The following is a 10,771-nucleotide window of genomic DNA, read 5'->3' as shown; positions in this document are numbered from 1 at the left end:
GTGATGGCTGCAGGCATGGAGGTGATGGCTGCAGGCGTGGAGGTGATGGCTGCAGGCGTGGAGGTGATGGCTGCAGGAGGTGATGGCTGCAGGCACGGAGGTGATGGCTGCAGGAGGTGATGGCTGCAGGCACGGAGGTGATGGCTGCAGGAGGTGATGGCTGCAGGCATGGAGGTGATGGCTGCAGGCACAGAAGTGATGGCTGTAGGCACGGAGGGTTTCAGGTGAAGGTGATGGCTGTAGGCACGGAGAGTTTCAGGTATCTTCGTACTGCCTAGACGCACCTCTAGGCAGGGACGGATGGAACCAAAGCTTGAGAGAGAAGCTGGGATTGTCAATACCACCAGAAACATGAGTTTATCGTCCTTAGCTCTTCCCTCTCATACCCCTCAGCACAGCCAGTAATCAGTCACCAAGACTGGGCACCTCCTTCTCCATCACATCTGAAATCCACCGACTGCTCTGCAGCTGGCTTTTGTTCCGTGTTCTGAGCCACGTCAGTCCTCCTGCAGGGATTGCTGCTGTGGCCTCCTCCTGTCTACCTGCTTCCCTTTCCTCTTGTCTACCCCATTCCTTTCTCGGTTGGTCTGCTTCCCTATCTTTTTGTCCACCTACCCATGGACCGTGTCCTTCCTAAGCAAACACATCTGTGTGCATACTGCTTCTGCTTAAAAACCTTCAGTGGTTCTCTGTTGTCCCCAGACTCAGTCACGCTGATGGTGTGGAACCTGACCCCTGGCTTACCCTCCAGCCTCACCTCTTAACGACTTGCCTGATTTCACTCTGCTCCTCTTCCATCCTGAACCAACGGTAGATGCCTGGATGAAACAAGCCCACTTTGATGTCATGTCTTTGAACAGACTGCCCCTTTTCTCTGCAGCTCTTTTCAACCTCACCTCCAAGCTCTATACCAGATCAATTACTACCTCCCCTTCTGGTGTCATCTGAGATCTCAAAAGCCTTTTCTGCTTGCCATGGCTAGTTAGGTATCCCTCGTAAGGGTTTTTATTCTAGTTCTGCTGACTCTGTTGGAGCAGCTCTCACCCGTGCAGAATCACCGGCTTGTTCTCTCTCCCAGCCACGCTTCATGCTTATCAAGAGAGGAACGATCTTATTCTCCAGTGTATGTACAGTGCCAGCGTGGAGCCCATGTCAGAGCAGCAGCTCAGGAAATATTTGCCAAATGAATAAATGAATGAGTCAGTTCATGAAAATCGAAGAGGTGATGTTCTTCCTGCTTGTTGACGAGAGGGAAGGCCTGACACAGACCCCTGCTTTCAACACGTGTCAAGGGACAGGGTCACTTACAGTAGGGACCACGAGGCACAGGAGAAAGAGCAGTGTAAGCAGTAGTGGAACCAAAGCAAGTTCAGTCCCAGAAGTCAACAAGGCAGTTCCAAACAGAATGACCAAGGGCGTTGGATGCTCAAGAGAGATTGAGAACAGGAACTCTTCAAATGCTATTGGGTGGGGCCTGGCAGTAGAGAGATTGCACAGGGTTGAGAAGGGAGGAAAAAGGGAAGACACTGTGTGTGTGTGTGTGTGTGTGTGTGTGTGTGTGTGTGGCTGTAAATGCTGATGGCAAAGGGAAGAAGAGGCAGGTATGTGCCTTAAGGAGGAAGGGCTGAGGGCATTGATTTGTGATGGGCAACCCCACAGGAAACCACTGTCAGAGCAGCATCCTGGGTGACCCTACGTGGCGGTCATCTCCTGAATGTGTTAGGACACTTCCCCAGTCTGCCATATCCTTCCTTCAGCACAGGTGACTGTGTCCTTCCACCCTGCCATCAAGCAACATGGACCCACTGAAGGCCCCTTCCTGTGCTCAGCCTCTGCAGGCTTCCAGAATGGGGCAGGTGCCTGTCAGGTGGGACTTTCCTCGTGGCTCCAGCTCGTGATGCTGCTGTTTTAACTTTGCCACAGTTATGGACCCGGCCTGCCCTCTGCTGAGCCAGTTACTGAGACCAGTGGACACGATTCTATGAAAGAGTTCCTCCCGGCCCTGGGAGTCTTGTGTGGGATTATTAGGAAAAGGCGTTTCACATTGCCAGATGAATTTTTTTATGGCAGAATCCTATGTGCACAGTAGGTTTAAATCCCTCTTATGCTGAGGAAGGGAATTGTACCCTGCCTCAATTTTATAGAATTCTTTACCAACTGTTGTCATCATGCAGAGTTTGAAAAGCACTGATAGTAAGGCATTAAAGAAACCTTATGTATTTTATAAAAGCCCTTTATGTCTTACCCATTATATATGAGTGGATGAGTGAGAGAGAGAGAGAGATAGGGAGATTCTTCTCCCTGCATACTTCCTAAACTGGCCTCACATTAATGCAGCGCCCAGGTCAGGCGTTGGATGGGGCGTGAGGCTTGCCCATGGCCAGCATGACCATTGGAAAGAGTAGTATGGGACAAGATGGGGCTTGTCTTGCCACCTAGAGCTTGATAGAGAGCCCATTGTCTCCAAAATGGTACTGAATGTTTCAAAACAAGAAAAATAATTTCTAAGATTTTTGATGTTCCTTCAAGTTATCCTCTTTGAAGGGTATTTTGTTAAGCCTCCTCTTTGGTTGAATCTCAAAAATGTTTTGCACAAAATTCCACTTACTGAATAGGCGCAGTGGCATTCATGCAATCCCAGCACTTAGGAGGCCAGGAGAGGAGGACTGCATGAGGCCAGGAGTTTGAGAGCAACCTGGACAACATAACCAGACCCCGTCTGTACAAAAAAAAAGTTTTTGAATTAGCCAGGCATTGTGACACCAGCCTGTAGCCCCAGCTGCTGGGGAGGCTGAGGCTGGAGGATTGCTTGAGCTCAGGAGTTCAAGGCTGCAGTGAGCTGTGATCGCCCCACTGCACTCCAGCCAGGGCAAGGGAGGAAGACTCTGTTTCTTTTTCTTTTCTTTTCTTTCTTTTTTTTTTTTTTGAGACAGTCTTGCTCTGTCACCAGGTGCCAGGCTGGAGTGCAGTGGCGCGATCTCGGCTCACTGCAACCTCCGCCTCCTGGGTTCAAGCAGTTCTCCTGCCTCAGCCTCCCAGGTAGCTGGGACTACAGGCACATGCCACCACACCCAGCTAGTTTTTTCTTGTATTTTTAGTAGAGACGGGGTTTCACCATCTTGATCAGGATGGTCTCGATCTCTTGATCTCGTGATCCACCTGCCTCGGCCTCCCAAAGTGCTGGGATTACAGGCTTGAGCCACTGCGCCCAGCCAGGAAGACTCTGTTTCTAACATGTAAAACAAAATTCCACTCGTGTTTCCTATTTTTTGTTTCTTTCATTGGCAAGTTTTTTTGTATAAACTGTAGACAGAAGCAAAGTGGCTCTCATTTATAAATGAGTTTGCTGATTCCCACAGAGGAATCTTATCTTGTCTGACCAGTGCCCAAACTTCTTCCCCCTCAAACAAACTGATGCTCAGAAAATACTCCGCCAAAGAGCCAGGCAGGAAAAGACTGTGGTGCGTGGCTATGTAGGAGGACCTCATATAATGCATGTATGGCTTCCGAGAAGTGGCTCGGGAGGCAGAGGCTGAGGTTGGTCGTTCTCAGGGAATGCCAAGGTGAGGCTCTTCTCTGGCGGGGCCAAATGCCTTTAAAGAGCATTCCGTGGACCGAGAGGGAGTCAGGAGCAGGGAGGCAGGCGTGTCTTCCCCCTCGTGCCAGCACTGTACTGCCGAGGGCAGACCCTCCCTCACCCCATGCTCTGCATCCCACGGACAAGCCCCTTGCCCCCAGATGCCCGCAGGAGGCCTCTGTGCACAGTCGTCAAGTGCAAGGAGAGCTCCAGGGCTTAAAGCACCTCATCAGGGTGGCTCTGGCCAAGTCCCTGCACCACTGGGCAAAGGGCTCCTGTGTCCCTTTGATCCTCTCCATTTATGTGCTGCCAGTCAGTGAAAAAGACGAGGACAGCAAACGACGCGCCTGCTCGGGATGGCGCGTATCTTCCTTTCAAAAGCGGGAGCCCTCCAGCTGCAGTGATTCTTAGGTCTCGCGGAACCACGGGATGGCTTTTAAAGGAAGTGTCCTGTATGTCGGATCTTTCAGCTGAAAGTGGACAAAGCAGCGGGCAGTTCCAAGGGCGGCCCTCGGAGGTCTGGTCGCAGTGGCAAAGCCAGCACCATGGTCAGCAGAGCGGTGAGCAGCACTCCCACCAGCAGCCCGGTCAGACTGAAGTGTTCCAGGTAAATCGAGCCAGCACCGCCTTCTCGTAGGTACCGGCGCCTTCTCTCTGCTTCCTTTCCCCCTCGGTCTCTGCCGCACCACCGCCTGCCCGATAGCCATCGTGAGTTCTGGCCCAGCCTGGGCTAGAGGGAGTCCAGGAGTAGAAGTCCCCATCCTACCCAGCCAGAAACGTCAGGTGCATGCGGGAAGGAGAAGGGGCATGCACCTGACGTGTAGCCGGTGAACTAAGCCGTACAATAAGGGAGGCTGCAGTTGGAGACGCTTCCCTGCCCCAGACTCCAGAGCTATCCTGGAGAAAGGGATGAAGCCAAGGCCGAAGGGGGTCTCTCCTAAGAGCTGCAGGTGCCTCCAGCCTTGGCTGCCTGTCACTGGCTGACCCTCTTCCTCCCCACCGTGGCCCCCAGGATCAGGAGGACAGCCCCACCCAGGCCCTGGCTCAGTGCCAGCCTTGCCCTGGCTCCGCTCTCCTCTTTGGATAAGCTCAGGGACAGTCCCTGGTGGAGGATACCTGGGCACCTTGCAATTCTCCATTATTTGAGACATTTCTAGCCCATTTCTCGTGCATAGGGCAGACCATGTGGCTGGGATGGCACCACTGCAGCCCCAAAGAGCAGGGCCCTGCCCCTTGTGGGCTTCCTTGGCTCAACTTTCAGCCAGAGACATTCCTACTGGAAAGCTTCAAATGGAGGTCCGAGCCCATTGACTGCCCCTCGGCCAGGAGCTCGGCCCATCCTTCCAGGTCCTTGTAACAGGAGCCCTGGCACCTCCTTCATGCCCCAGGCATGCCCTGCAAAACAATGATGGGGGCAGGAACCCGGGAGGTTCTGAGACTCCCAGAATTGTAACCCCTCCTCAAGAATCACTGCTCCATTGGCCCCGCCCGCCCTCATCCCAAGCTGCCAGGGTCAGCTGCATCTTCACAGACAAAGGCCTGGGACCCAGATGTCACTCAGGGCAGCATTCTGTGAATGTACAGGGGAACGCCTCCGCCAGGCCTTTGCCTTCCTCCCTGACTTCAGCCTTCTCTCATCCTTCCTCCTTCTATAAGGCCTCATTCCGTGCCCATTCTGAAGCTCCACAGCAACCCCATAAAGCAGAATTGCCTGACATGGATCTTCACGGTCACAATGCCAAAAAGAATTCTTGGCCAAATAAGCTTCTGAAACACTGGTTAAACAAAGTTGTTAAGTTTCTTTATTGCAGGACTTACCAGAACTTTTATTACACCAATGAGGACTGTGGATTTCTAGGAGGTAGGCAAAGTATGCCTTGTTTCCCAAACTTATTTGTCCACAGAAGTCTTTTCTCACACAGTATCACATGGGCTGAGAATTCAACAGAACACATGTTGGGGAATTGGCTGTAAGAAACTGAAACAGTGCTATTCCCATTTTCTGGATGCGTCATCTGAGGCCCAGAGAACTTGAAAGATGTGTTGAAACTGAAATCTAAGCATTCAGTGATTTGTCCCTGCGCTAAGGTACACACGGAAGACAGGCCACCCTGGCCTCCACACACATGCTCCTTCCGTCCTGCTCTGTGTTGCATTTCTCTTGCATTTTGGCCATCTGCTATCTGCTACGTGCACCTTGCTTGGGACCAGCCTGGGGTCCCCCCGCCAGTGGGGCTCTTGTCTACCCTGGGTCCCCGACTCAAGCTTAGATAGACAAAGGGTGTATCCTGATGCCGTTTACCTGCTGTCACAACAGCTCCCTGGGGAGGACAGTTTCCCAGAGTCTCAGACATTTGAAGACCCCTGTAGAGCATCCCGCAGAGGCTGGGAAGGACCTCTGGGCTGCCCCATTAGAGATGGCCATGAGGGTGAGTGCAGGTGGGGCCCCTGGGACATGGCCAGTGCAGGGACAGAGGAGCTGACCCCCCTATGGCTCTCTGTGCCTCTTCTCTGCAGGACATGCTGCCCATGCCGGGAGATCCCACCCAGGGGACTGGCAACTATAACATCGAAGACTTTGCCGACCTCGGCATGTTTCCGCCGTTTTCTGAGTAGCTGTGGGCAGAGCAAGGCTCCCGCTGTGCAGTGCCACCCATACTGTGATGTCGACGCCCGTGTGAACGAGGCCCACCCTCGCCCTGCTTGCCCTGCCGCAGGCCCCCCCACCAGAAGCCATCTCCCCCACGGTGTGTCCCCAGGCGCGTCATCGTTCCACTCTCCCCTGCAGCCGCGGCTGCTTGGCCACTGACCAGGGGCCCTGGCAGACATTTGGGGATCAGCTGTATTTATTGTATTTTGTCTGTGTGTGCTCAGGAGGTGAGCCTATTGGGTCCTTAAATTTGGTTGTGAAGAATAATCTCTTAATAGACAATTTATACCCACAAAAGTTCAGCCCATGCCAGCGTGACCAAGCAGCACCACAGGCCTACCCAGGATGCTGAAAGCAGATTCCTTCTTGCTTTTCACTTCTATTGGATGCATGGGGCTCCAGGGGAAGGCTGGAAAAACAGGCAAGCAGGGTGCACAGCCCTTGTTCTGCCAGCACAGAGACAGAGAGGCGCCCGCCCCTCAGCGCCACTGGTTTATCTGTGCATCCATCGTGACGTGGGACGTGTGTGCTTTGTGTGGTGTGACATGAACTTGCTGTGCTGATGGATGTGTTGTGCCTTGTGTCTGTCATGTGTGGCCAGCCTGAGTATATAGAATCCAGAGGATGTAGAGAGCTGAAATGTGCGGCCCTGTCCCCAAGCTCAGCAGCACCGGCTGTGACCCGAAGATGCTCGGCCCAGGGTCTGGGAGCTGGGCTGACGGGCTGGCACTTCAGCAGGGTCACCAGGAGGCACAGCTAGGGACATGCTCACATGGATAGGTCAGTTCTTCGGTCCAAGCCCCTGGTGCAGATTCAAGCTCCTCCTCTTACAGGAAGCAGCCCTTTCCTCCCACAGGAGCCCCAGAGGAGCACCCACCCCTCTCCCAGTTGGATCTGAACAGCTGTGTCCCTGATTCCACATGTGTCATCCTTGCGCCATTGGGGAGAGTGGGACCTTGTGCCTGCCCAGGTCCTGCAGAACAGCACACCCTTGCAGTCAGAGGCCTGGCCCTTGTATACAGATGTAGACAGCAGGGCAGGATGCCCAGGCCTCCTCACATGGGCACCGTGAAACACTCTCCTCCAGCACCTGAGCCTTTGATCTTCAGCCCGACTGGAGGAATAGCAGCTCTGGGAGGCACAGAGGCCAGGTCTTGGGGGCAGAAGACTTGGGTTCCAGTTCTGGTTCTGCCACACACCCACCGGCCTTGAATTTCTCCGGTGGTCTCAAGGCAGGAACAAGACCTGACTCTAGAAGCTTCTGCCTGGCTGACCTCTGAGCACGTGATCCCTGGCTTGCTATGCTTCTCTTGGATTTGAGGAGAGTTTAAGAATCCGTCCCCCCTGTTTTCAAGAAGCTCTGCCTTCTCCCACACCCCTTATACTAGCGAGGGCTCCCTCCTCCCTTTCGTGGCCATCATGCCCCCGCCCTGTTCCTCATCACCAGCCCATCAGTCCACTGACTCCCATAGGGTAGAAAAGGAATTGTGGCTGCCACAGGGCAGGTGGAGGGGCCCACCCTCTGAGAAAGCCCTTGCGTCCGTCCCAGAGTCCTACAGGCAGCCCCTCGCAGACATTGCTTGGTAGGGCAAATGCTCAGAAACAACCTGTGCATCCCAGCCCCCGGATTCTGCAGGACCAGGGAGAGTGGCGCTGGTTCTAGGAACCTGAGACTAGAGGGAGCACAGCACGCAGGAAGGAGGCTGGAGAGCGTTTGCTGTGATCCATTGAAAGCGCCGCATTAACCCCCAGCCCTGTCTGGCCGGGGAGACCAACGTGCTCAGTGTTGCTGGGGGATTTCACCTACAAAAGTCAAACATTGCTCAGTAAAACGCCTTTGACTGGTAGCCAGCTGTGCGTGATTGCAGTTCTAGACCCTAACGCAACCCTGACTTTGCAGTTTCTAGAGCCTTCTGTCTGTAGTGGTAATTGGCTCTCCAGTGTCGATGCCTGTGGTGTTCACTCAACTTCAGAGGCTTTCTTGCTTCTGGGGAAATGGCAGGTGGTTGAAACCCTGTCCATCCTCCCGGGGCCAGCTCCAGAATGGGCCTTTCTCTGCCTACCCTGCCCTTGGGGCCAGCAGCCTTGAGCTTGCCCCAAGCCATGGGCATAATTATTTCCCGCCTCCCCAGGAAAAGGCACAAAAATAGGTTTTGGGTCAAAGAAGTGTTTCTCAGTGAAATGAAAACAGACTTTTTACAGCCTTTAGCTTGTGAGTGTGGAAGTTTTGGGGGTTTTATGTTTGTACTTGCCTTCTGTGTCTTGGAGGAAAGTTGGGGGCTTTTCTTAGGTGCATACACAGGCCCAGGTGAGCACATTGACTGTGAACCTGCCCTGTATCCAGAGCTGTGCTGGGCACTGAGGGGATGCAGCAGGATTGGGAGAGGATCCTCGCTCCCAACATCTACTTCTCCCACCTAAACAGGGGTTCAGGGTGCAGTGAACTCAGTTCCTGGCCCTTGGGTGAGGATTCACGGATGAATGAAAGCCAGACCTGACAGGGAGGCATTATGACTAAGGAAGCCCAGCCTCCTTGCCTTCCAGCTCTGTCCTAGAAGCACAGGCAGGGAATCTGAGTACATTCTCACCCCTCTTTTTGCTTGAGATTTGTAAAAGCCATCATGGAGCCAATCAGAAAATAGGGGTGAGGGAAGGGAAGCCCAGGACTGGGAGAACCACACGTGCCCCAAGGGTTTTCACCAAGGATTTTCAGGACAAACGGGAGTAAGAATTAAAGCCCCAGAGGGCTTATTTATCCTGGTTTGCAAAAGAGCCTCCCGTGCCAGTCCTGCCCAGCCTTAGAGGCCGGAGTGCTCATGTCCCCTGCGGTCTGCTTGCCCTTCAGCCCGTGCCCAGCAGATACGTCTCTGACTGGAGACGGCTCGAAGCTGGATTAGGAAGGGGAGAGGCACTCGCAACTTTGTTTGCACAGAGGCACTCTGTGACTCTGCCTCGCTCACACCTCGTCTGAGCTACTAGACTCTCAACTGGCTTTCCTTAGGCCAAGCAAGCAGACAGCTTCCCACGGAAAAGGGCTGGACAGGGACAAGCCTAGCCATCAGCAAGGACACAGGTGCAGCCACAGCGAGGCTCCATCTGGACTAAGTCCGTGACTGCGACAGGATGGCCAAGGACGGCTCTAGAATACTCTTCCCGTGCGTCACTGCCCTCATTTTTTAGTTGTGGCTTCAGGGAGTGGCAGAGCCGTCGCAATTAGCCACATTCTGCTCTGCCCTCCGACATACGAACTCCACACTGTTGTTATTTCCTGTGACGTGCATATTGCAGAGAGCAGGGGGATCCTGGTCGTTAAGGAACTCATGCCGGGGAGCTTGACTCTCCCGTGTCATTGACGTGACTGTGTGTTCTCCAGATCAGCCACACGTGCAAACATCAGTGTCCTCCTAGCTTTAGCCAAGAGAGAAACCAGGGAATGGATGGGGGTCTCTTCCCTCCCGGCTGCACTTTGGGCAGCCCGTAAGCTACGCAGGAACGTGAACACTTGCCTCTCTGGGCTCATCTTGCTCCATCACGATTCTGACCTGCCACATAAACAGGAAGAAGCCAGCAGCCGAACAGCTTTAGCCAATAACGAGTCAGAATAGAAACATTCTTTATATTACCAGAAAATGGGGGTTTGGCCTCAGTGGCTGTGTCCTAGCTTCCCAGGGGTCATTCCCCACCAAACCCCCTGTGCTAAGAAGGAGCCACAGCCACTTGGACACTGACCTTTTCCTTGACTGTCTGGAGTCTGGGGCAGCTTAGGGAGGCGCCACACAGTGGTGCGGGCACATTTCCCCATGCAGTTGTGGCCAAAGCTGGTGTGATAGTCAACAGCGGGCCAGAGCCTGCGTGCACTGACTTTGAAAGCAGCAAAACGGAGGCTTCAGGGGCTGTGCGGGAGCAGGACAGCTTGCTTCATCTAACAATCTCAGTTTCCTTTAAGAAAAAAAGAAAAGGATTTCATAAGCAAGTGTCAGTGGACCGTTTAAGCACTTAACCATTTCTCTTTCTTCTTATGGATGTGAACTGTGCTGTGGATAAATCATCATTTGTATTTCTTGAATGTTCTCTATGACTAACAGTTATTAAGTCAGTTGTGTATATGTGTAACTAATGTAACTGCCTTTTAAAATTTCATTACAATAAAAACAACTTTGCTCTGAATGATGAATGGCCCAGGCCGAGTCTGTGATTGAACCATCCTTGAAACCTGCCCTTTGTGTTGCCCTCCCTCCTACGGCTATATTGTGCAATAATCTGTAAAGGCTGTGGTGTACATTATACTAAAGAGTGACCCTTTTGGAGGGTTAGCTTCTTAGGATACCAAAGGAAACTAAGGCTGAGTGCAGTGGCTCAGGCCTGTCATCCCAGCACTTTGGGAGGCTGAGGTGGGAAGATCAGTGGAGCCCAGGTAATTGAAAACAGCTTGAGCCACAAAGCAGGCCCCGTCACAAAACAAACAAAGGAAACTAACGTATCAGTCATACTGCATTAGGACCAACAGAAAATAAATAAACAAATAATAAAAGGAAACTCACAAT

At 52.9% G+C, this 10,771-nt stretch overlaps 1 protein-coding gene across 6 annotated transcripts in view; it reads left to right on the top strand.

Annotated features, from left to right (window-relative positions):
* The window catches only part of ARNT2 (aryl hydrocarbon receptor nuclear translocator 2), a 188,331-nt gene extending 177,937 nt beyond the window's left edge, over window positions 1-10,394 (top strand). For 3 of the 6 annotated variants that reach the window (XM_017509189.2, XM_017509191.2, XM_017509190.2), the window contains exons 18-19: window positions 4,048-4,184; window positions 6,095-9,135. In XM_017509189.2, coding sequence (XP_017364678.1) covers window positions 4,048-4,184; window positions 6,095-6,193 — 236 coding nt within the window. In that variant the 3' untranslated portion in view covers window positions 6,194-9,135. Of the gene's footprint in view, window positions 1-4,047; window positions 4,215-6,094 lie in introns of all 6 variants that reach the window. The other 3 variants (XM_037731588.1, XM_017509192.2, XM_017509188.2) reach the window with 2 other exon arrangements.
* Window positions 10,395-10,771: the final 377 nt, after the last annotated feature.

Source organism: Cebus imitator, unplaced genomic scaffold (assembly GCF_001604975.1).
Source record: "Cebus imitator isolate Cc_AM_T3 unplaced genomic scaffold, Cebus_imitator-1.0 Scaffold410, whole genome shotgun sequence".
Lineage (NCBI taxonomy): Eukaryota > Metazoa > Chordata > Mammalia > Primates > Cebidae > Cebus > Cebus imitator.
This window is presented reverse-complemented; position numbering and strand designations above follow the sequence as displayed.